General features: G+C 43.2%; 1 protein-coding gene across 5 annotated transcripts in view; it reads right to left on the bottom strand.

The window, feature by feature from the left end:
• LOC106587604 (solute carrier family 12 member 4) overlaps positions 1-23,995 on the bottom strand; it is a 43,926-nt gene extending 19,931 nt beyond the window's left edge. The window contains exons 1-8 of one of the 5 annotated variants that reach the window (XR_006762168.1): positions 23,436-23,995; positions 6,808-6,902; positions 6,141-6,272; positions 5,301-5,471; positions 4,079-4,133; positions 3,763-3,893; positions 3,083-3,324; positions 2,513-2,727 (exon numbers count right to left, since the gene is read on the bottom strand). Coding sequence is in view for 4 of the 5 variants with exons in the window: in XM_045708226.1 (XP_045564182.1) it covers positions 2,513-2,727; positions 3,083-3,324; positions 3,763-3,893; positions 4,079-4,133; positions 5,301-5,471; positions 6,141-6,272; positions 6,808-6,902; positions 23,436-23,574 (1,180 nt within the window). In the remaining variant the exon portion in view is untranslated. Of the gene's footprint in view, positions 1-2,512; positions 2,728-3,082; positions 3,325-3,762; positions 3,894-4,078; positions 4,134-5,300; positions 5,472-6,140; positions 6,273-6,807; positions 6,903-8,100; positions 8,254-23,435 lie in introns of those variants that run through there. The other 4 variants (XM_045708226.1, XM_045708224.1, XM_045708225.1 and 1 more) reach the window with 4 other exon arrangements.
• Positions 23,996-27,249: the final 3,254 nt, after the last annotated feature.

Genomic DNA, 27,249 nt, shown 5'->3' with positions numbered 1-27,249 from the left:
ATCTGGACCCTCTCTTTCTAAAATTATCTGCCGAAATTGTTGCTACCCCTATTACTAGCCTGTTCAACCTCTCTTTCGTATCGTCTGAGATCCCCAAAGATTGGAAAGCTTTAGACCCAAATTGCTACAGACCTATATCTATCCTACCCTGCCTTTCTAAGGTCTTCGAAAGCCAAGTTAACAAAAAGATCACCGACCATTTCGAATACCACCGTACCTTCTCTGCTATGCAATCTGGTTTCCGAGCTGGTCATGGGTGCACCTCTGCCACGCTCAAGGTCCTAAACGATATCATAACCGCCATCAATAAGAGACAATATTGTGCAGCTGTATTCATCAACCTGGCCAAGGCTTTCGACTCTGTCAATCACCACATTCTTATCGGCAGACTCAACACCCTTGGTTTCTAAAACTACTTCTCAGACAGAGTTCAGTGTGTCAAATCGGAGGGCCTGTTGTCTGGACCTCTGGCAGTCTCTATGGGGGTGCAACAGGGTTCAATTCTCGGGCCAACTCTCTTCTCTGTATACATTAATGACCTCGCTCTTGCTGCTGGTGATTCTCTGATCCACCTCTACGCAGGCGACACCATTTTGGATACTTCAGGCCCTTCTTTGGACTCTGTGTTAACTAACCTACAGACAAGCTTCATTGCAATACAACTCTCGTTCCGTGGCCTCCAACTACTCTTAAATGCAAGTAAAACTAAATGCATGCTCTTCAACCGATCGCTGCCCACACCTGCCTGCCCGTCCAGCATCACTACTCTGGTCGGTTTTGACTTAGAATATGTGGACAACTACAAATACCTAGGTGTCTGGTTAGACTGTAAACTCTCCTTCCAGACTCACATTAAACATCTCCAATCCAAAATGAAATGTAGAATCGGCTTCCTATTTCGCAACAAAGCATCCTTCTGTCATGAATCCCGCTTCCTGAGTCTGTTTTCTACCTGAGCTGCCTGTTTTCTGTTTTGGAGTGGTTTCCTGAGGGTTCTGAACACACCCTGTCTGGTTGCCAGGTGACGAAGCTAGGCGGGAGATCTCTTGATTAACCACACCTGCATCTCATCAGCCATCTGCACACCTGGTCCTGATCATCACCTCTTCTCTTCATAAGCTCTGACCTGACATCCATTCCCTGCCGGATCGTTAGCAATGAACATCATCCTCCCGGAATATTCAACCCCCTTGCCCGGTCGTCGGTGTTTTCAGTGACATCATTGGATCTGCCTATTCACTCTCATCAACTCACCTCCGCTGCTGCTCCGTCTCCTGGATTATTCTATTTTCACCACGAGTCTGTAAATAAATACTCACCTTCATTTTACTCACCTTGTCCTGGTCCGCTTCTGGGTTCAGCTTTAGAGAATCGTGACACCTTCACTCATGCTGCCAAACATACCCTCGTAAAACGGACTATCCTACTGATCCTTGTCTTCGGCGATGTAATTTACAAAATAGCCTCCAACACTCCACTCAGCAAATTGGATGCAGTCTATCACAGTGCCATCCGTTTTGTCACCAAAGCCCCATATACTACCCACCACTGCGACCTGTATGCTCTCGTTGGCTGGCCCTCGCTTCATATTCGTTGCCAAACCTACTGGCTCCAGGTCATCTATAAGTCTTTGCTAGGTAAAGCCTCGCCTTATCTCAGCTCACTGGTCACCATAGCAGCACCCACACGTAGCACGCACTCCAGCAGGTATATCTCACTGGTCACCCCCAAAGCCAATTCCTCCTTTGGCCGCCTTTCCTTCCAGTCCTCTGCTGCCAATGACTGGAACGAACTGCAAAAATCACTGAAGCTGGAAACTCATATCTCCCTCACTAACTTTAAGCACCAGCTGTCAGAGCAGTTCACAGATCACCTCACCTGTACATAGCCCATCTGTAAATGGCCCATCCAACTACCTCATCCCCCATACTGTTATTTTTTGACATTATTTTGCTCCTTTGCACCCCAGTATCTCTACTTGCACACTCATCTTCTGCACATCTATCACTCCAGTGTTTAATTGCTATATTGTAATTATTTCGCCACTATGGCCTATTTATTGCCTTACCTCCCTTATCCTACCTCATTTGCACACACTGTATATAGACCTTTTCTATTGTATTATTGACTGCATGTTTGTTAATTCCATGTGTAACTCTGTGTTGTTGTTTGTGTCGCACTGCTTTGCTTGATCTTGGTCAGGTCGCAGTTGTAAATGAGAACTTGTTCTCAACAAGCCTACCTGGTTAAATAAAGGTGAAATAAATAAAAATAAATAAAAGTGGATGTGGCTCTGCTGCCCCCTACCTGGCTGGCCCCCATTGGCTATAGTAATAGGGTGAAGTTGCCCCCAGACGCTGATCTTGGGTCAGTTATACATTTCCCCCCACTAATGGTTTAGGTTAGGACTGTGGGAGGGGGAAGCTGATCTTAGATCTGTATCCTAGACCCAGGAGTGTGGTAATAGCCATATCATTACAAATATGGTCCATCCTCTGACTTTGGTCTTTACCTCTGATGATGCCGCTGGCCAGTCCTGGTATTCCCTGTATCTCTGTAACGTTGTTCTGGTTGAAGTAGTCGTCACATTGAGGACTACTCATGTTGCCAGAGCTACAGAAGTTCCTCCACAGCTGACTAGGTACAGTCACATTGCCCTCTAGAACCGTCTTACCACACACGTCAAACTGATCTCTCACCAATGTCCTGTTACCCAACATACAGATCCTGGAGAAAGAGGAATATTAATGGTTCTGATTATCAACAGAGTGATGATAACATGTCATGATAATGTGATGATAATATCTGTGTTTTCACTCTACTTTAGATCAGATATTAGCTATATTATAGCTACAATGAAAAACATTTACAGTATGCGTACAGTAGCTAGATCTTTAGGACAAAGTTCAACAATGGAAATTCAATTATATCTCCCTTGACCATTCCAGCCAGCGGAACAGAAAGTGTTTTGGCTTCCGTCAGGGACAAACTGATCATTAACACCAAATTAAATCCACATCAATTATACCATTATCCCATTTCCTGTTTATACAAAGAAGTAAAAAAATCCCCAGTGCCTTACGAGAAGTCGGGCGGTTGGAAAACGGACTTAATGGCCCCGGCGTAGATGGAGACGATAGAGATGATGACACAGGCCAGGAAGAGAGAGGCCAGCTTGTTGACGTATTTCACCCCCACAAAGACCACCACGGCCATGAGGCTGAGACAGATGGTGCCGTACACCCTCATGTTGTTGAGGATGGCACTGTCGCCCCCGTGGTGGTCGCTGGCGTGGAAGATGGCTGCCTGGGGAACCAGGTATTTCTGGGAAAGGACAATGACAACAGAAGTAATTAAGGTACACTTTCTGTGAGACACACACATTTAATACCTTATATGTGCATTCATAATGCACTTATAATGGCTTCTACAACTCACTATACAGTAAGAGCAGAACAGAAGCCTTTCACTTTAAAAGTATTTTGAGTACTCCGAATATACGAATATCAGTCATATACTAGTCTACAACAGCAACATTATGTGGATCAAATGTATGTTCAGCTAATATTATTGGATCCCATTTTTACATGTAAGTTACTCCATCTCAATATGATTGAGTACATTGAACTATTTTACTGTGGTATATTGGCTGCGCCCCGAATTGCACCCTATTCCCTACATATTGCACTACTATAGGCCCTGATCAAAAGTAGTGCACTAAATAGGGAATAGGGTGCCATTTGGGAGCAGATGATAACTCACCAGGAAGATCTCTATAGCTCCCAGTATGTACATGGCAGCAGCGAAGGTTGTTCCCAGGTAGAAACAGATTCCTACAGCCCCCCCAAACTCAGCACCCAGGGAACGAGAGATCATGAAGTACGCCCCTCCGGCTACAACAGAGAGCAGAACAGACTTAATATGGATGAAACTGGTCAGAATAGACTGACGGTGTGATCATTTGTTAGTCATGTCATAAAAAATGATATTATCTTGTTAATGCCATGTCAAGTGTTTTAAGTGTAAAATGTAAGTTTGGATTCTCAGTCTTCAAAGCTTCAAAGTACTGTACCCTCACCTGGGACAACACCATTTGTAGCTATGGCACTCATGGATATGGCAGTGAGCATTGTCTGTCAAACAGGAGAGAATATGAACACCATCAAATAAGGCCAGTCAGTCTTTATGAGAGAGTTCTGGATGTTTTATGTTGTGCCCATCAACCAATACACTGTGCTCTTTATCCACATAATAAACACACTTAGCAATAGAGGGATCACTTGTCATTGGACAACTGAACATAATTCATCCATCATATTGGAAAGGTTGAGACATAAACCACAAATATATTATATGTCCTTTGGAGTAAACAGCAGGATGTGGAAACTGCTGTGGGTTCTATTCAGCCTGGTAATGTTAACTGGCTGACTGGCTGGTGACCCAGTTTTAACAGGGGGTTTGGCAAGTGGACATGAACAGCGTGTCAATGGTCTTCTAACATTGCCAGACAGTGTGTGTGTGTGTGTGTGTGTGTGTGTGTGTGTGTGTGTGTGTGTGTGTGTGTGTGTGTGTGTGTGTGTGTGTGTGTGTGTGTGTGTGTGTGTGTGTGTGTGTGTGTGTGTGTGTGCATGCATGTGAGTGTGCCTGTATGTGCATCCACAATGTGTGTACAGTGCTGTGAAAAATTATTTGCCCCTTTCCTGAGTTCTTATTTTTTTGCACATTTGTCACATTTAAACGTTTCAGATCGTCAAACAAATTTAAATATTACACAAAGATAACCCAAGTAAACACAAAATGCTGTTTTTAAGTGATAATTTTATTTATTAAGGGAAAAAAGCTATCTGAACCTTCATGGCCCTATGTGACAAAGTAATTGCCCCCCTTGTTAAATCATGAATTTACTGTGGTTAATCACATTTTTTGGAAAGCTGAGTTCAATTTCACTAGCCACACCCAGGCCTGATTACTGCCAGACCTGTTGAATCAAGAAATCACTTAAATAGAACCTGTCTGACAAAGTGAAGTAGGCCAAAAGATCTCAAAAAGCAAGACATCATGCCGCGATCCAAAGAAATCCAGGAACAGATGAGAAACAAAGTAATTAACATCTATCAGTCTGGAAAGGGTTGAAGGTTCGGATAGCTTTTTTCCCTTAATAAATAAAATCATCACTTAAAAACTGTATTTTGTGTTTACTTGGGTTATCTTTGTGAAATATTGAAATTTGTTTGATGATCTGAAACATTTAAGTGTGACAAATGTGCAAAAACATAAGAAATCAGGAAGGGGGCAAATACTTTTTCACAGCACTGTGTACTAACACATGAGCAGCACATGAGGACGATGAGGAATGACTGGACGATGCCGGCTGTGCCCACGATCCACGTTAGACGAAGGAACAGGATGACACCAAAGATGTTCTGTAGACAGGGCAGGTAGACTCCCATCAGGGTACCCATGTTGGGGGACTGCAGAGAGAGAGAGATGAAGTGAGACAACGCGAGTGAGAGAGAGAGAGAGAGGGAGAGAGAGAGAACAAACAGAACAGAGAGAGAGAAAGATGGGTTACAATAATGAAAGAGAGAAAGAGAGAGAGAGAGAGAGAGAGAGAGAGAGAGAGAGAGAGAGAGAGAGATAAAAGAGAACAGAGAGAGGGAGAGAGGAAAACAAAATTCACATGAATTATAATTTATATCATTACAGTCTTAATCTAATATCAATCAGGAAGGGAAAAGGACCAAACATATATTGTGACAGAAAGAAGACAGGAAACAGATGTGAGTGATTTGGTTGTCAAGATAACTATGATAGTACTTCTGTAGTTTCCAATATTTGTGTGAGTAGTGTGTTTCAGTGTCTATGTTTTTGTGTGTGTTTCTGAATATGGTATGTAGCACAGATAGACCCACAGGAAATAGCTAATTGATCAGAATTATTGATCAGGTAAGATATTGATCAACTCTCATCAGGGAGCCCACAGGGCAGTGCCTGTAACAAACAGGCACCAACACAACCCAAAGCACACGCATGCAAGCTCAGATCCAAACATGCGCAGAGACAGAGGGGTAGAGAGAGAGAGAGACTAAAGCCTGTTTGAATCTCAAAAGAAGAGAGAGGTAGTTTTTGTGACTTCTGACCTTTGGGGCCTTCCTGCGTGACGTCTCTGTGTTCTCGGCCTCCTCGTGCTCCCTGGCCCCCTGGGTAATGTTGGTGTAGTTGACCAGCCGGCTGAGGAGGGATGACACCTTGGGACGGATGTCCAACTCCTCCTGCAGGACAGGGACAGCAGAACAGGGAACAGTTAGAGGTGGATGGGTACCTGAGGTGTCTGTGGGGTGTAATAGCCTACAGTAAAAGGGTATTATAGTGCCGTGTAAGGAACTGAATTTGTATAGGTTGAAGGAGGAGTGGTGGTCTATCTAGTGATCGATCAATCTAGGCAGTTGAGATTAGCAAATATTGATGTTAAAAGGTGATATGTTGTGTATAATCATGTCATGTATTAGTATCAGTGTCACTGAGAGCCACTCTTAAAATAACTGTCCAGTGAAAGTCTCACTTTTAAAAGTCCATATTCTGTTAACTCACACCCAAATAATGTTGTTAACTCATCTTATGCTCCTATTTGTGGCCAAATCATAATTTGGAGAACAAACACCTACCACCATTCCAACACAAAAAAGCAGTTAACATATTTAATTACATTTTTTTTGGAAGGAAAACTATTTCACTCAAATTGTAATTAATTATAGGTCATATTTCCTAGAAATCTGGAAACACTGGACTGTTACTTTAAAGACAGACCTCAAATAAGGCCAGGTTCCTGTCATAGAAATCAGTCTTCCTGTCAGCATCTCCACTGCTGAGGAAAGGACTATCCTCCATGTGATTTCCATGGCCTGAAAAAAGAGATAGAAGAAGAGAAATAAAACATTTATAAAGTAGGCAAGGATAACATTTTCAACCAGTACCTTGGTAAGATAAACAGGGGTTATTAGAAAGTATGAAGTGTGATAATGAGAGAGCCAGTTTGTGATCGGTTCCCATTCATGCATGCTGGTACTCTATTGTAAAACAGCAGTCTGTTTGTTTCCATCTCAACCAACACGTTGCAATATAAAAACACGAAAAATGACATTTGAGACAAATAAACTTTAGCGATATCTGTAGAGGTTACAGGAAAAGGGACGACTAATAATAACTACAGTACAATAGCCATCAAAACCATGCAACGATGCAACCCTGTCAACCACAGTATATACGGTCTATGGTGCTAGCTGTGATGAATCTCCAAGTTAGTTCCCACAGTCTGCCTACAACCTACAGTATGACATCACTGTCTGTCTCAGTGTCCCACTCCCACGTTCAAAGTCATCAACCCCGGCAGCTGCTATGTGAGGTATACTGTAACCAGAGACCTGCGTCCTACACTATTATACTGCTTTTAATGTCTTTAGCATATCAGGCACAGAGAAAATAGGAAGGAATTCACTCAAACCCTCTATTGCAAAATGTTTCAACCCAGCATTGCTGATCAAGATTAATGTGATGTCATTAAACAAGATTGAGCAATTGAGTGACTTCTCTTGCATCACCAGTAAGCAAAGCATTCACCCAAAGATAAATTCATATCCAAACATCATCCAGGCCAAAACTAAAATCAATCAATGTTAAATAGAGCAGAGACGACAAAAAAGTTGCTTAGTAATTTCTCTCTGGTTTAAACTCTGTTCTCTGTTTCTCTTGATACATCAAGCTGAGGCAGGACATGAGCCTGGGGCTACTGGCAGTGCACACAAAGCATCTGTGTGAATATGATAATACACGACACACAAACCAATCTATTTCTAGAAATTAGGATCCTGACCTTTGGATCATCAGAGAGCATGACAAGTCGTCGAGTCTCTTCAAACAATATTTGCTTGCAGCCCAAATCCAACCGGTTACATTACTAACATTCTGAACACCAGAGAATTACCCAACTGCAGTACCCTATAAGTAGGGCTGAACACCAGACAAAAAATGCTAAGTTCTCTCTGGCATCTATTCTAAAACTAGACCCATGCTGGTTCTGTGGTGCCAAGCTTCTCTACTCACCTGACTCCGGTACCACAGTGTTCCGTACCTCAGTGCTGCTGAGGGTGACCATGCTGCCACAGTGTGTGCAGAGAGCAGTGTACTGTGATCTCTGGCTCGGGACATAGTCAGGCGCCATTCAGAACACACTGTCACACAGGGCAAACTGTCACTCACTGAGGGGCTTGGGCCAGAACACACAGCGTGAGGCTGCATACACACACACACACACACACACACACACACACACACACACACACACACACACACACACACACACACACACACACACACACACACACACACACACACACAGGAGGGGGAGTGCACACACAGGAGTGAGTACACACAAGCATGCACAAATACATATACACTGTGGGTTGTAGAGCAGAGGCCAGAGCAAACACACAGTAAGCATATGAAGATCTTAAAGTATTTCACAACTACGTACAGCACATTGATATTACTATGGGCCATGATGGATTGTCAATGGATGCTAACAACGCATAATGGCAACTCAAAATGATGGCCCACTTAATCACTAATGATGAGAGTCAACTCCTCGTACCATTTCTGAGATTAGATAGGAATACGTGTGTAAAGACCTAACACTCACTAGTATGATGTCATTGAAAATGGGCAGGGAAAGAGACAAGATCAAATCAATTCAAATACTGCCCTCTAGTGTCAGTTTGCTGTTAGTGCCATGTGAGAACATTGTAAGACAGGAAGAATGTCACTGTGTTTGTGTTTACATTGCAAAGTGCGTGCCATCATAGCATCAGTTCTAAACAATGACCGAAGGATGCTGAACTTGTAAAACAACATATAATCCTTTATCTCTGTCTGTACTGTTCGCTTATATGTTTCCAAATGTCTCTCTCTCTACCACAACACCCTCCTCATGTCGGTCTTATTAAAAGGATGGAGGGTATGGGAACGGGGTGCCGTTTGTAAAGCTGAATGGTCCGGAGGGGGTTCTCCTGACCTGACGTTTGATGTCTAATTAAAACAGATTAAAGATTAACAGAACTGTTATGAACGACTCACAGAGAGCCCCACTGAGTTCCACTGCGCTGAAAAGAACAGCACACAGGGATTACAACGACAGGTCCCAACAAGTCAACGAACAAACGGTGCCTCCACAAAAATGCCTCTGAGCCACAAGATCAAACGACTGCCAACAAAGTGAGACAGACTGCCAACCCTGCCGAGCTTCCCGCCTCCTCCCACTGTACTGAGCAGTCACCTCAGTCTGAAGCCTTGTTACTGTTAGACAAGTCAGCACATTACTGGCACCACTCACTTTTGCTTTTTACAGAGAGAAATAAAATGACTTCCCAAGTTTCCAAAGCTATCCAGACATATAATGAAATTGTTTCATATGTGTTTGACTGAAGAGGTCTTTGAACTAGGCCTATTACTGGAAGTGTCAAAATATCACTGGTGTAGTGAAGTTACAGTCCAACTTACATTTGCAGAATGGATTTTGGAAGATCATATCATTCTTTACTCTCTTTACTAGTTTCATCAGCTTCTTTCTTTGTCTTTGTACAATTAATACAAAGCAGAGACTATTAGCCAAGATATTAACAAATAACATATTTGCAGATTCATTTTAAGCTTCAAACACACCAGTAAAACTACCACACATTTGGTTGCCATATTTTCAATGTGGTCCCATTCAAACAAAGGAAACAGGAAAAGGCAAGTCCAAATGGTCTAGTAAGCACTAGGGTGGGGCACCAATTGAGGTTGTGTCTTTTTGTGTATAGGCCTATGATCAGTGCTGCTGTGTGCCACCGTAAAAACAACCACTAAGACCAAAGTGTTCCTGACCTGTTACTTACCTGTCAATCAATAAACAATCAATAAAAGAGCGGTGAAGTCCACCTCATGTAAACACAGGCTGTATCTGCTTGATTATCTTCTCCCTGATAGATATGGAGCTCTCTAAAATACACTCTTCCTCCTGGATTTAAATATACAATGAACCAATACCCTAGACTAGTCTGACTGACACAGAACTATACCCTAGACTAGAGTATGACTGACACAGAACTATACCCTAGACTAGAGTCTGACTGACACAGAACTATATCCTAGACTAGAGTCTGACTGACACAGAACTATACCCTAGACTAGAGTCTGACTGACACAGAACTATACCCTAGACTAGAGTATGACTGACACAGAACTATACCCTAGACTAGAGTCTGACTGACACAGAACTATATCCTAGACTAGAGTCTGACTGACACAGAACTATATCCTAGACTAGAGTCTGACTGACACAGAACTATACCCTAGACTAGAGTCTGACTGACACAGAACTATACCCTAGACTAGAGTCTGACTGACACAGAACTATACCCTAGACTAGAGTCTGACTGACACAGAACTATACCCTAGACTAGAGTATGACTGACACAGAACTATATCCTAGATTAGAGTCTGACTGACACAGAACTATACCCTAGACTAGAGTCTGACTGACACAGAACTATACCCTAGCCTGTTAGGGCTAGGGGGCAGTATTGACACGGCTGGATAAAAAACATACCCGATTTAATCTGGTTACCACTCCTACCCAGTAACTAGAATATGCATATACTTATTACATATGGATAGAAAACACCCTAAATTTTCTAAAACTGTTTGAATGGTGTCTGTGAGTATAACAGAACTCAAATGGCAGGTCAAAACCTGAGAGATTCCTTTACAGGAAGTGGCCTGTCTGACCATTTCTTGAACTTCTTTTCCATCTCTATCATTTACTAAGGATCTCTGCTCTAACGTGACACTTCCCACGTCGTCCATAGGCGCTCAGAGCCCGGGAAAAAACAGAATGTCGTCATTCCAGCCCCAGGCTGAAACACATTATCGCCTTTCTCAAGTGGCCGATCAAGGGACACTGGGCTTATGCGCGTGACCCCGACCGCCCCCGCCTTTGGGATTTTTTCCTCTGTTTGCCGAAAAGGAGATTCCCTGTCGGAATATTATCGCTTTTCTATGAGAAAAATGTCGTAAAAATTGATTTTAAACAGCGGTTGACATGCTTCGAAGTACGGTAATGGAATATTTAGAATTTTATTGTCACGAATTGCGCCATGCGCGCGACACTTCTTTACTATTTCGGATAGTGTCTGGAACGCACGAACAAAACGCCGCTATTCGGATATAACGATGGATTATTTTGGACCAAACCAACATTTGTTATTGAAGTAGCAGTCCTGGGTGTGCATTCTGACGAAGACAACAAAAGGTAATCAAACTTTTATAATAGTAAATATAATTTATGGTGAGTGCTAAACTTGCCGGGTGTCTAAATAGCGAGCCCGTGATGCCTGGGCTATGTACTTAGAATATTGCAAAATGTGCTTTCACCAAAAAGCTATTTTAAAATCGGACATATCGAGTGCATAGAGGAGGTCTGTATCTATAATTCTTAAAATAATTGTTATCCTTTTTGTGAACGTTTATCGTGAGTAATTTAGTAAAATGTTAGCGAATTCCCCGGAAGTTTGCGGGGGGTATGCTAGTTCTGAACGTCACATGCTAATGTAAAAAGCTGTTTTTTGATATAAATATGAACTTGATTGAACAAAACATGCATGTATTGTATAACATAATGTCCTAGGGTTGTCATCTGATGAAGATCATCAAAGGTGAGTGCTGCATTTAGCTGTCTTCTGGGTTTTGATGACATTATATGCTGGCTTGAAAAATGGGTGTCTGATTATTTCTGGCTTGGTACTCTGCTGACATAATCTAATGTTTTGCTTTCGTTGTAAAGCCTTTTTGAAATCGGACAGTGTGGTTAGATTAACGAGAGTCTTGTCTTTAAATGGCTGTAAAATAGTCATATGTTTGAGAAATTGAAGTAATAGGATTTTTAAGGTTTTGAAAATCGCGCCACAGGCTGGCAGTGGCTGTTACGTAGGTGGGACGCAAGCGTCCCACCTAGCCCATAGAGGCTAGACTAGTCTGACTGACACAGAACTATACCCTAGACTAGTCTGACTGACACAGAACTATAACCTAGACTAGAGTCTGAATGACACAGAACTATACCCTAGACTAGAGTCTGACTGACACAGAACTATACCCTAGACTAGAGTCTGACTGACACAGAACTATACCCTAGACTAGAGTCTGACTGACACAGAACTATACCCTAGACTAGAGTATGACTGACACAGAACTATACCCTAGACTAGAGTCTGACTGACACAGAACTATATCCTAGACTAGAGTCTGACTGACACAGAACTATACCCTAGACTAGAGTCTGACTGACACAGAACTATACCCTAGACTAGTCTGACTGACACAGAACTATACCCTAGACTAGAGTCTGACTGACACAACTATATCCTAGACTAGAGTCTGACTGACACAGAACTATACCCTAGACTAGTCTGACTGACACAGAACTATACCCTAGACTAGTCTGAATGACACAGAACTATACCCTAGACTAGAGTCTGACTGACACAGAACTATACCCTAGACTAGTCTGACTGACACAGAACTATACCCTAGACTAGAGTATGACTGACACAGAACTATACCCTAGACTAGAGACTGACTGACACAGAACTATACCCTAGACTAGAGTCTGACTGACACAGAACTATACCCTAGACTAGAGTCTGACTGACACAGAACTATACCCTAGACTAGAGTCTGACTGACACAGAACTATACCCTAGACTAGAGTCTGACTGACACAGAACTATACCCTAGACTAGAGTCTGACTGACACAGAACTATACCCTAGACTAGAGTCTGACTGACACAGAACTATACCCTAGACTAGAGTCTGACTGACACAGAACTATACCCTAGACTAGAGTCTGACTGACACAGAACTATATCCTAGACTAGAGTCTGACTGACACAGAACTGTACCCTAGACTAGAGTCTGACTGACACAGAACTATACCCTAGACTAGTCTGACTGACACAGAACTATACCCTAGACTAGAGTCTGACTGACACAACTATATCCTAGACTAGAGTCTGACTGACACAGAACTATACCCTAGACTAGTCTGACTGACACAGAACTATACCCTAGACTAGTCTGAATGACACAGAACTATACCCTAGACTAGAGTCTGACTGACACAGAACTATACCCTAGACTAGTCTGACTGACACAGAACTATACCCTAGACTAGAGTATGACTGACACAGAACTATACCCTAGACTAGAGACTGACTGACACAGAACTATACCCTAGACTAGAGTCTGACTGACACAGAACTATACCCTAGACTAGAGTCTGACTGACACAGAAGTATACCCTAGACTAGAGTCTGACTGACACAGAACTATACCCTAGACTAGAGTCTGACTGACACAGAAGTATACCCTAGACTAGAGTCTGACTGACACAGAACTATACCTTAGACTAGAGTCTGACTGACACAGAACTATACCCTAGACTAGTCTGACTGACACAGAACTATACCCTAGACTAGAGTCTGACTGACACAGAAGTATACCCTAGACTAGAGTCTGACTGACACAGAACTATACCCTAGACTAGAGACTGACTGACACAGAACTATACCCTAGACTAGTCTGACTGACACAGAACTATACCCTAGACTAGAGTCTGACTGACACAGAACTATACCCTAGACTAGAGTCTGACTGACACAGAAGTATACCCTAGACTAGAGTCTGACTGACACAGAACTATACCTTAGACTAGAGTCTGACTGACACAGAACTATACCCTAGACTAGTCTGACTGACACAGAACTATACCCTAGACTAGTCTGACTGACACAGAACTATACCCTAGACTAGAGTCTGACTGACACAGAACTATACCCTAGACTAGAGTCTGACTGACACAGAACTATACCCTAGACTAGAGTCTGACTGACACAGAACTATACCCTAGACTAGTCTGACTGACACAGAACTATACCCTAGACTAGAGTCTGACTGACACAGAACTATACCCTAGACTAGAGTCTGACTGACACAGAACTATATCCTAGACTAGAGTCTGACTGACACAGAACTATACCCTAGACTAGAGTCTGACTGACAGAACTATACCCTAGACTAGAGTCTGACTGACACAGAAGTATACCCTAGACTAGAGTATGACTGACACAGAACTATACCCTAGACTAGTCTAACTGACACAGAACTATACCCTAGACTAGAGTCTGACTGACACAGAACTATACCCTAGACTAGAGTCTGACTGACACAGAACTATACCCTAGACTAGAGACTGACTGACACAGAACTATACCCTAGACTAGAGACTGACTGACATAGAACCAGTGTCCACACCCAACACAGTTGGTGACTTGCGACCTTGCTGGTCCCGGACAACAGTCAGAATCTTCTCATCTCTAAGAAAGGCACAGTGAGCATCAACATCAAAAGAATCCAATAGATGTTCTGGACCTAGATTCACAGAACACTTCTAACACAAAAACTTAAGAAGCTTCTTAATAAAGAAAGAAAGTTCATAAGACAGTTCGTAAGTGCAATTCCTTAACAATATCTTAAGATTTCATTTTTTTCTTACGGACTTCTCAAATATCTTCTTGCGAACTTCTTAACAATCTTCTTAAGATGATTGCCACTAGGCAACCAATCTAGCTAGTAATGACAATCATCCTAGCATATTTCATACTGAGATTACTGTTCTAAAACATGTTCTTCGGTTGAAAACTACCAATACTGAAAGTTTCATATGAAGTTTGTGAATTAATTAAACATGCTCAATTGCTTTCATTAGCTTAATCTCTCACTGCCCTGAGTTTAAGACAAGGGTTTAGGTATCTTGGAATTAAAAATGTTTCCAAGAAGAAATCCAAGAACATTATTTTCAAGAATCAAATTTCTTCGCAACTTTTTTCTTAGGAAGAAACTTGAGAACATTTCCAATAACTTTATTGAGGAATACACATTAAGTATAACTTAAGGAAAAAATTGCAGTTAAGAATACATTTCTTCTTAATAAGGTTTTGTGAATCTGGGCTCTAGACTCCGGAGTTGTGACTTTTCAGTGGCTAACCATTTATATAACCAATAATGCAAAAGAAAGCAAGAAAACTTCAACATGTCAGCAATCACCAAAGCTGCTTATCCATGAAAAACACTTTGTCACCTTATTAGCTCATTCGGTATGAAAGCCTCTTTGCTAAACTTCTCCTTAAATGAACATTTAAGACTTTATTAAGCAGCGGAGAAGTCATGCAGCTTAGACCTCTCTATGGCTCTACCTCGTGTGGTTAGCTGGCAGAGATGCTATTCTGATTAGTGCTGTTCAAAGGCAATGTGTGTGTGTGTGTGAGAGAGAGAAAGTGTACATGTTTTCCTACATTATCAGGATCACAATGTCCTGACAACTCACCAGAATGTTCTGACAAGGTAGGAAAACAAGATAAAAAAATGTATTGTTCAAATGCTATTTTAGGCTTAAGGGTTAGGTTTAGGGTTAAGGTTAGGGTTAAGGTTAGGGTTAGGTTTAGGGGTTAAGGTTAGCGTTTGGTTTAGGTTAAGGGTAAGAGTTAGTAGGATTTTGAATGGGAATAAAATAGTCCCTGAAAATTCACAAAAACAAGACTGTGTGCGCGTGCATGCAAGCACAGATTCAAACGCACGTGAAATAGGATGCCTAAATGTGAGTGTGTGTATGTGAGTGAGCATTTGGGTGTGTGTAAGAACACTAGTCAGTTAGCTACAGTAGCTGTCAACACTAGTTAGACTCTCAACGGACACCAGGGTCCACAACAGAGATGCTGCTAGCCTGCTACTGTACCAACCAACACTAAGGTGGGTACACAGCTATACCAGAGCCTTAGGCAGTTAAGTTACATTTGATACTGTAATACTGTGTATTGTATAATAACTTGGTGTTAGTTTGTCTAGCTCATTTGAACTGATCCATGATCTGCTTGTATATAACCTCGTTATTGTTTTTATTGTGTTACTATTTCCTTTTCTATTTAGCAAATATTTGTCTTACTTTTTAACTCTGTATTGTTGGGAATGGCCTCGTAAGTAAGCATTTTCCTGTAGTCTACACCAGCTGTATTAGGCGCATGTGACCAATAAACTTTGATTTTACTTGTCCTTACACATTTATAAAGGATGGTAAAGTGCTCAACTAAGTCATTGTGAATATATACCTCATATTTCATAGTTAGAAATGTGTCTACTTAGTCACTGTCTGGACAGTGTTAATAATCATACAAACAACAATGACTGACTGATAAGATGTTAGATTGTGTTTAATGACACTGGGGAAAAGAAGAGGAAGAAGAATTTGTGGATCCAGTTCTGTTTGATATATTGTTTATCAGATGAACTCAATACGATGAAATGCTTCCTTACCACTAATGGGGAAATTAAGTTGAGATTCAATTTAAAACTAAAAGTTGCACATGCTTATTAGTGGGTTGGTTATACATTTCAAAGCACAGCCATACAGTCTCTGTAGGTCTTTCAAGTACGCTATTGGCCACTCTTTCACTCAAATCACATCAAATCAAACTTTATTTGTCACATGCGCCGAATACAACAAGTGTAGACTTTACCATGAAATGCTAACTGACAAACCCTTAACCAACAGTGCAGTTCAAGAAGAGTTAAGAAAATATTTACCAAGTAGACTAAAATAAAAAGGAATACTAAAAAGTAACACAATAAGAATAACAATAATGAGGTTATATACAGGGGGCACCAGTACCGAGTTAGTGTGCGGGGGTACAGGTTAGTTGAGGTAATTTGTACATGTAGCTGGGGGTGAAGTGACTATGCATAGATAATAAACAGTGAGTAGCAGCACTGTACAAAAGGGCGGGTGGGGGATCAATGTAAATTGTCCCGTGGCGATTTGATTAATTGTTCAGCAGTCTTATAGTTTGGGGGTAGAAGCTGTTGAGGAGCCTTTTGGTCCTAGACTTGGCGCTCCGGTACTGCTTGCCGTGCGGTAGCAGAGACAACAGTCTTTCACTTGGGTGACTGGAGTCTCTGATGATTTTATGGGCTTTCCTCTGACACCGCCTAGTATATAGGTCCTGGATGGCAGGAAGCTTGGCCCCAGTGATGTACTGGGTCGTTCGCACTACCCTCTGTAGCGCCTTACGGTCAGATGCCGAGCGGTTGCCATAGCAGGTGGTGATGCAAAGGGTCTGGATGCTCTCGATGGTGTAGCTGTAGAACCTTTTGAGGATCTGGGGACCCATGCCAAATCTTTTCAGTCTCCTGAGGGGGAAAAGGTTTTGTCGTGCCCTCTTCACGAGTGTCTTGGTATGTTTGGACCATGATAGTTCGTTGTTGATGTGGACACCAAGGAACTTGAAACTATCGACCCGCTCCACTACAGCCCCGTTAATGTTAATGGGGGCCTGTTCGGCCGCCTTTTCCTGTAGTCCACGACCAACTCCTTTGTCTTGCTCACATTGCGGTTGAGGTTGTTGTCCTGGCACCACACTGCCAGTTTTCTGACCTCCTCCCTATAGGCCGTCTCATCGTTGTCGGTGATCAGGCCTACCACTGTTGTGTTGTCAGCAAACTTAATGATGGTGTTGGAGTCGTGTTTGGCCACGTAGTCGTGGGTGAACAAGGAATACAGGAGGGGACTAAGTACACACCCCTGAGAGGCCCCAGTGTTAAGGATCATCGTGGCAGACGTGTTGTTGCCTACTCTTACCACCTGGGGGCAGCCCATCAGGAAGTCCAGGATCCAGTTGCAGAGGGAGGTGTTTAGTCCCAGAGTCCTTAGCTTAGTGATGTGCTTCGTGGGCACTATGGTGTTGAACGCTGAGCTGTAGTCAATGAACAGCATTCTCACATAGGTGTTCCTTTTGTCCAGGTGAGAAAGGGCAGTGTGGAGTGCGATTGAGATTGCGTCAACTGTGGATCTGTTGGGGCGGTATGCGAATTGCAGTGGGTCTAGGGTGTCCGGGAGGATGCTGTTGATGTGAGCCATGACCAGCCTTTCAAAGCACTTCATGGTTACTGACGTGAGTGCCACGGGGCGGTAATCATTTAGGCAGGTTATCTTCGCTTCCTTGGGCACAGGGACTATGGTGGTCTGCTTGAAACATGGTGGTATTACAGACTCAGTCAGGGAGAGGTTGAAAATGTCAGTGAAGACACTTGACAGTTGCTCCGCACATGCTTTGAGTACACGTCCTGGTAATCCGTCTGGCCCAGCGGCTTTGTGAATGTTGACCTGTTTAAAGGTTTTGTTCACATCGGCTACTGAGAGCATTATCACACAGTCATCCAGAACAGCTGGTGCTCTCGTGCATGCTTCAGTGTTCCTTGCCTCGAAGTGAGTATAAAAGGCATTTAGCTCGTCTGGTAGGCTCGTGTCACTGAGCAGCTCGCATCTGGATTTCCCTTTGTAATCTGCTATGAAGATGAAGATATATGCTGATTGAGAGGACTGAAGTGAGATTGTGGATATTTTTGATATGTACATAAATTGTTCAATTACTGTCATCTAAAAAATAAAGACAACTATATCCAAATTCACTAGTAATATTCTTCAGAATTCTGAATGACTGAAGTATTTTTCATCGCAGTTTATATTTCTTCAAGTTTTTCAAAACATCTTGAGCTACCTAGGAGAAAGTTCTTTAAACGGACTGTTCCATTTTGTTGTAATTATCTACCCTCATCTTATTTTTTCCTGGAAAAAAAACAGTGTTTTCTGCCACAACAATAGGCCGTCATTAACTATAGTGGTGTTTTTCATGAACAACAGCAGCTGCCCAGTAGAGCAGAGGAATGCTAGCCCGCTGTGCTGAGGCGCTGTGTGCTAGCTTTGATGTGCGCTAACGATGGAGAACGGCGTAGAAGGTGGGTGGTTAGGATTACAGTAGGTTATGGTTAGGGTTAGTAGAGGGTGATTACAGCACAACAGTGCGAGGCAGAGGAGCACTGTACAGTACAGATGTAGGATCTTCATTTTCACCAGTTACAGCAGAAAAATAATCCCGCAGCAACAGGAAATGTGAATTATTACGTGGATTATAATTCGTGAACATTCTTGTAGGCGTTGATACATTTTTCTTTAGGGCAAATTTCAAAGTGGAAATTACAAACTTTAGAAGCCTTTTTAAAACTAAAAAACACTACAAGTTTGTATTTCCTGCTGTGCAGGAAAATTCTCAGCAACAAAAGAGTGATCAAATTAAGATCCTACATCTGTACAGAGGAGGGGGGCCACCAATTGGAAAATCAAATTCACACAAAATTGGCACAAATGGTGGATTCAGAAATAGGGCAGACAGAAACAGAAACAAGTGAACATTCTTTGGATACAGGTATAACAAGGCAAAGTGACAAATAGATACAACATAATTGCACATTGGGTCATGACTTTCTTCAGAGAGTTGTGTTAGGAACGTGTGTTGTTTTTGGACATGCTGTTAATTCCTCAAGTCAAGCTATTATACAATACAGTGACACTCTCCTGGAGACTTAGGCTTAGTCCCAAATTGCATCATATTTCCTGTATAGTGCACTACTTTTGATCAGGGCCCAAAGGGTTCATTATATAGGGGATAAGGTGCCATTTGGGACACAGTCTTTGAGGACTGTTTGTCTTTCAACAGAATCTAATACACTGTAGTAGCCCAATCAGGAGAGAGGGGATTCATTGTTACCGGGCAAGCTAGAGGCTGTGGAAAACACACAGTCATTCCCTACATAAAGGACTGCCAACTCCCACTTTAAAATAACCCAGTGTTGTTGTTACATGTCTCTCATAGCTCTAACCCCAGGGGCTCTAGTACAATAATACAGCTAACCCTACCCTACCAGCCGTGTTATGCTATAGCCTCTCAGGGAGACAACTGTAGCTGTAGCTAGTGGGGTTCTGTCCTAAAATGGTACCCTATCCCTATAATAGTACACTACTTTTGACCAGAGCCCTATGGGGAACATAGGGTAATGTGTAAGCCACTTGGGACAGCAGAGCAGAGTACACCCATTATGTGTATGTCGTTTTCTCAGTCTAAAATCATATGTTTAACAGTTCTAAATAAAAGGAGCTTAGTCACCACTTCTATCAAAGGAAGCATTGATGTGATAGGAAGTAAAAAATTGCCTACAGATTTACAGAAAGAAACGGTTGTGAGAAAATATTGTCATGTAGCATGAATGTATAGAAAAAATGTACAGTGGTAAGTCCCCTCATCAACACAGCCAACTAGCTATCCTTATTCTACTACAAATCAGTAACAGACACCGGTCTGCAAGCCATCCTTTACACTTCAGCTTCCCTTCATGATAAATTCTTCTGACTGACTCTTTTTCTGTCGCTGGTCTCAGGGTTCAAATTAGCAGTCCAGCTGTCTAGAGCCCATCGGTCATCACTCAGTCAACACACACAGAATCAGCTGTCTGCAGGGTGGGTGTTTATCTCTATGAGGTTAAGCCTATCTATGAAGCATGTGGAACAGAATGACAGGAATGGACACTGTTCTCCTGAAGACAGGCTGGGAAGACCCAGGAAGGAAAACAATGATACTCCCCTTATGTAATCTACTGTTCTGTTCTGTACTGTATAGTTCAGTATGAGGCCAACTGTTTTCTGTATAGAAGACAAAACTAAAGATTCCTTCAATAGTGGATTAGATTACAGCAAGACTGTAGGACATGGTGATAATGCTGATGCAGACATTCACTCAGACACACTCTCTCACACACATTCACTCAAACACACTATTTCACACACACAAATTCTCACAACTAATTTGGTCATGCGCAAATGCGGCCTTGCCAGATATTGTACAGTGGATAAACTGACTGGCTGACTGACTAGAACTGACTGACTCCTAGCTAGCTACCACTCTAGTTGAAGGCTTCTCTGGTACAATGGCCACAGTGTGTAGTCCAGACCAGCTCTGGAGAGAGCAGGGCGATCAGCCTGGAACAGAGTTAGCACTGTGACTGTGGCTGTCTCCCTCCTCTCCTCCACCCTCTCTAACCAACCATACCAGACCCACACACCTCTTCCCTCCATCACACCATCTATGATAGCCTCCTTTACTTCAACAATCTCCTCCCTCACTTCACCTCACCTCCCACTCCTCCTTTTCCTACAAACACATACGCAACACTCCACCCAAGATAATAATATACATTTTTACTCCTTCCTAGTCATCTGTTTCCATCTCACTTCCTAGATGTTATTCTTCCTGTCAGTAGGAAATGGTGACATAGCTCTCTCTCTCTATCTCTCTCTCTGGAAACCCCCACTGCCTGAGAGAGAAAGACAGAGAGAGAGATTAAGAGGAAGAAGAAGGTGAGAGTTCACAGTCATCTCAAAACAAGCATGTGCAGAGAGAGCTCAACAGGCTTGGAGAACCATTCCAGGTCATTTCATGCCATCAGCTGTTTTATTCATTCAGGAGCCCCTCTTATGGGCAAAACATGAACTGCCAGTGATAACACATAACAGCTGTGTTTTTGCAAACTGGGTTAAATTGAGGTTGCCTGTGAACACTAGATTGTGAACACTAGATTGTGAACACTAGATTGTGAACACTAGATTGTGAACACTAGATTGTGAACAGTAGATTTGCTTTGTTTCACTTTGTATTTCAGTTTGTTCCCAGGCCAAAATCCAACAAAACAAGCCGTGAATGAATTCCATACATTCCAGGAATATAGAGGAGACTTTAGGCAAAGATGTCCCATAATTCCAGGGTGTTTGAGATTATGATGATGATATCAGTCCTGTGGTCTAGTGGAGAATATCTCTACTGCACAGTTTCCCGCCACATGCAGGGACACAGTCACAAAGACGTGTACCACGAACGTACACACACGCATTCTCCCTGCCACGCATTCTCCCTGCCACGCATTCTCCCTGCCAGGCATTCTCCCTGCCACGCATTCTCCCTGCCACGCATTCTCCCTGCCACGCATTCTCCCTGCCCACGCATTCTCCCTGCCCACGCATTCTCCCTGCCCACGCATTCTCCCTGCCCACGCATTCTCCCTGCCCACGCATTCTCCGCAGGAGAGATAAAACTGCTCAGCCAATAGTAACTATCTTGGAAACAATAGTAATTAATCCCAGGCCAGAACATTGAGCACCCACTTCCTCTATAACTCAGTACTGTGTACACACCATGTGATGGTGGTGTATTCATTACCCTGGCAGTAATGGATGGAAGGCCAGGCAGGGGTAGGTCTGTGTGCCCGGCTGGCCAGCCTGTGATGGTGGTGTATTCATTACCCTGGCAGTAATGGATGGAAGGCCAGGCAGGGGTAGGTCTGTGTGCCCGGCTGGCCAGCCTGTGATGGTGGTGTATTCATTACCCTGGCAGTAATGGATGGAAGGCCAGGCAGGGGTAGGTCTGTGTGCCTGGCCGGCCAGCCTGTGATGGTGGTGTATTCATTACCCTGACAGTAATGGATGGAAGGCCAGGCAGGGGTAGGTCTGTGTGCCCGGCCGGCCAGCCTGTGGTTGTGTGTGGGTGCTTCATTACGAGGCAGCTCCCTTTTATTAAAGCTCTCCTTTCTCTCCCTCATACAGCAGACTCACGCCTGGTCGGTTCCCATATCAGCCTTGCAAATCAGCAGTCTCATATAATCCTGCCCCCCGGCTACAAACTCCTCTCCTCTCCGCCTAGGAGTGGTTTATCCACTTTCTTGTACTTGATACAGAAGCGAATTGAGAAACTGAAAGAGGGACTAGAGCTAGATATACAGCCGAGATAGACAAAAGCTGTTTCTCACTGGTTTAACAGCCTGCTCAACCCCTGTGTGTGAAAAGAAATAAACGCTTTGCACAGAGAGTGCTCCATCTTTTGTCAGATGGAACACTTGAGGCCTAAGCAGGGCTGGTCCCCCTGCCTCTCCACCCCCTCTACCCCCTCCTCCTCACCCCCCACCCCGCCCTCCAATTATTTTCCCTTTGTCACCACAGACATATTTGGCATGAGGGGCTCATGATGGGGTAATCTCCCTGAGTCTGTCCTGAATCTCTGAAATCCCACGATAACACCCCACAGAAAATTCCCTGAGCTGTCAAAAATAGGCTGGAAAACTGTCTGCCTGGGAAAGGAAATCTGCCAGGTAGGTTGGAGGATTGCCATGGTAAATATACAACCAGCTGTTCTGTCCCAGCCAGCCCCCAGGACAATGTAAAGCATTCCCACAACTTCTCCTCAGGTCACACTCATAACAACACACTATAGAAAACATCTCAGTTGTCTGTCTGTTCTTCCAAGCAGTTCTTAGTTAACAAGACAACTATGTTGAACTACTTTGTAAAGAGTTGAGAGGAACAGTTGTCTGTTGTCTGAGAAAGAGCGAGAGAGAGAGAGAGAGAGAGACTCACCATCAGAGCTGACAGTGTCTAGATGTCCAGGGTGTCCCCCCTGTCCTGTGTCTCTGTAGTCCACCCAGTTAATTCCTTCCAAACTGTCATAGTTGGACGTAGCGCTGTCCTCCACCGGTACCACTGTGAAATGGGGCATGTTTTCATCCGCTGGTTAGGCCCTGATGCTAATAATCCCCAGTATCTCCGGAAAGGCTTTCAGCAGCTAGCGGTTAGCGCTGTCCTGCCAGCCTTGATCAGCCAGCTCAACTCCCAGGCAGTCAGTCAGTCCTACTAATCTCAGCAGCATTCCACTACCCTGCGCTCACTTCCTCTGAGCACATTACCATACCATAGCCCTGCCCCCTCTACCAGCCCCGGCCCCGACCAGGCCGGCCTCCTGGGCTGCTTGTGTGAATAAAAGAGGTGCTGCCTGTCATGTAGCCTGGGATACTCAGTCCGGCAGGGGAGGAGAGGACTCTGAGACACAGTCAGTGTCCCACTGTCGTCAGCACCACTGACTCATATCATATACTCAGTGGTCATATACTGAGAGAGGGGGAGAGAGGGAGACAGCAGGGAGACCCATTCCATGGCCATGTTGTTCATTTACTCTCTCCACACTGAACACTGTCTCTCTGTCTCTCTGTCTCTCACACACACACACACACACACACACACACACACACACACACACACACACACACAGTCAGACAGACAAACAGTCCTCTGTGTATGTGGGTCTTTACCAAAACACACACACAACTCTGAGACGTGGCAGTTTGGAAAATAATCAAATAAACCACGTGTTTGAGAGAGAGAGAGAGAGAGAGAGAGAGAGAGAGAGAGAAAGAGACGACAGAAAGAGAGAGAAAGAGCGAGAGAGAGAGAGAGAGAGAGAAAGAGACGACAGAAAGAGAGAGAGAGAGCGAGAGAGAAAGAGACGACAGAAAGAGAGAGAAAGAGCGAGAGAGAGAGAGAGAGAGAGAGAGAAAGAGACGACAGAAAGAGAGAGAGAGAGCGAGAGAGAAAAAGAGAGACAAGAGAGAGAGAGGGAGTGAGAGAGAGAAAGTGTGTAACACAGCCCCTGTGTTTGGCATAAGCAGAGGAAAATATGACACAGTGAACTACCCAACTCTCCCCCTCCTATTCCTACAAACAACATAATGCTGATGTCATATCAGCCTTTGACCTGAGGAACAGACAGCAACATACTCTGTATTCTTAAACGGTATAGGCCTTTTAGGCATTATAGCTGTAATACAATACTGTAAAATTATACAGTACAATTACTGTATACAGTAAAATAAACATGAACGGAATCTTTACAACAGAATCTTTACAGCGTCTTTACCACAACGACCCAACTCAAAGCATCAGTAATAGACTGCAGCTTGAAGAAAAACCTCATGTGCTTTTATGTCTTTGGCACTCCTCTCTAAGGTCCTCTTTTATTTTCCAAATCTACCTTGAATGTAGTAAGCTTTACCCTACAGGCAATTCCACGGTAATGATGCTGAGAGTCCAATTTTTCACTTTAAAATGTATGTCAAACAAAAAACAATGATGATTACTAAACTTCGCATCTGCACTGTTCTTCAAATACATGTGTTTTTGTAAAATATTCTTGGGAAATTGTTAAAAGTCATCCTTGTGCATAAAGTTGTATGGTTTGTTAAACTTTGCAATCATTGTTTTTTGTTTGACATACATTTAAAATGAAATGTAGGGTACTGTGACATTAAAGTATCAATGTAAATTATAGGCAAGAGAATGTTGGCCTCCTGTAAATATAAATAGCCTACTAATACATTTTTACCCATAATCCGGAAGAGGCCATTTTAGTTGTGAGTTTCATGGCTTCTATTTAAGATATAAGGGGAACTAACCTTAAATAACCTAATCTCTTTCCTTCCCTCTTTCGCTGAAAAGTCCCCAGGAAGACAGATCACAGGGCCTACAGCGGCCTGTAATTACAGAGGCCCATTAAACGTCCTATTTTAAGTCATTTGAGCTCTACTCTTCTGCTCTCTTTGGACTTCTGGGGCCTCTGTAGAAAACAGTGTCAAAGTTGGTAGAGCATGGCACTTACAAGTTGCAATACCAGGGTTATGGGTTCAATTCTCATTGGGGTCACTCAAGACTCACCTGTACGGAAATGTTTGTGCTCACTCAATACTGTAAGTCACTTTGAATAAAAACATCTGCTAAACGGCACATATTATTATACTATGTAGTGGGTGTCATGGGTTTACATATTTACCCCCGTTTATCTTATTGCACAACAGCCAAAACTGACAGACTGTTTTCACTTTATGGTTCACAGTTTATGGACTGTGTTTGGAAATGAAACAGTCTGACTTTCTTGTGTAATCCAGGCAATGCTGGCAATGTCACATATTGTACTTTGGCCTGCCTTGTAACAGTAACAATAATAAGCAGAACAGTTCAATATACAGTACATCATGTCTTTAAGTTCAATTCAGTAATACAGAATCTGTTTCAATAGACCTTTTTGGGTCAAAATATCAGACCTGGGTCCAAATACTATTTCAAATATCTCAATTACTTTCACATACATTTGAAGTAAGTATTCAGATATATTTTATTTGAAAAGACAAGAAGTTGAACATGTTTATGTACTTGGAAAGACACTTGGAAAGTTTTTGAAATACTCAAATACACTGATTCAAATATACTCCCATGCAGGTATTTGAAAATCCTGTCAAATACAATTTGGCAGACTTTTTGGTTTTTACAAGTAACCATTAAAATACTCAAATAAAAGTACTTGTTTTGGGCTGTGTATTTGAACATATTTTAAATACCAGATACTCAAATACATATGTATTTGAACCCAGGTCTGCAAATATACATTGACAAAAAATGACAAAAAATGAAAGCGGTGGTCCTTTGTAGAACATTCGGTAGCACTTTACTTTACAGCATGGAATAAAGTGATTACATGGAACAGTATGGTAACAAGTTAGTTACTCACAATTAATTCATTCAGTAGTATTACCCAGCCCTCTAAACTAATTGTCACCTCTGTGTCTCCCCAGCTCCCCATCAAACATTTCCCAGTTCTTCACACACTCTCACTCTCTCTCCAGTCTCCACTGACAGAAGCCTTTGACGTAGTAGAGGAGAGGTTTTTCCTAACTACTCGCCTACGTTGCATTTACCATGCCTGTCCTGGAGTGTAATTGCCACCGGGATGTCAGTGAAAGGCCATATAAGGCTTTGCCCCAGACTGCCCAGCCTCAGCCTGCCAAGCCCTAACCCAAGCCCCAGCCCCAGTCCCAGCCCCTTCTCCAGCCCCAGTCCCAGCCCCAGTCCCTGCTCCAGCCCCAGTCCCAGCCCCTGCTCCAGCCCCAGTCCCTGCTCCAGCCCCAGTCCCAGCCCCAGCTCCAGCCCCAGCCCCTGCTCCAGCCCCAGTCCCTGCTCCAGCCCCAGTCCCAGCCTCTGCTCCAGCCCCAGCCCCAGCTCCTAGGCACAACCCCAGCTTCAGCCCACTGTTCACTGTGTACGGCACAGTGAACAGTGGGCTGAAGTTAACACTGTGTACGGCACAGCGTAAGTGAACACTAGGCAGCAAAGCAGCCAGGGACAGACACACTCAGCTCTCCCACTCACAGTGACCCAGTCATGGGGAAAGAATTCCTGTAAACAGGGGTCAGCTTGTGTACAGACATTCACAGCAGGAAGTGACTTGACTAAAGGATCTGCTAGACATAGTTCTCCACTACACTATCTCTTGTATAGACCTAGTGTGGCATTTCCTCAGGGTAGAGCAGAGCTATGAAAGTGTGCTGTGTGATGTGGTGCAGATCAG

The sequence above is a fragment of the Salmo salar genome, chromosome ssa26, assembly GCF_905237065.1.
Source record: "Salmo salar chromosome ssa26, Ssal_v3.1, whole genome shotgun sequence".
NCBI classification, from domain to species: Eukaryota; Metazoa; Chordata; class Actinopteri; order Salmoniformes; family Salmonidae; genus Salmo; species Salmo salar.
This window is presented reverse-complemented; position numbering and strand designations above follow the sequence as displayed.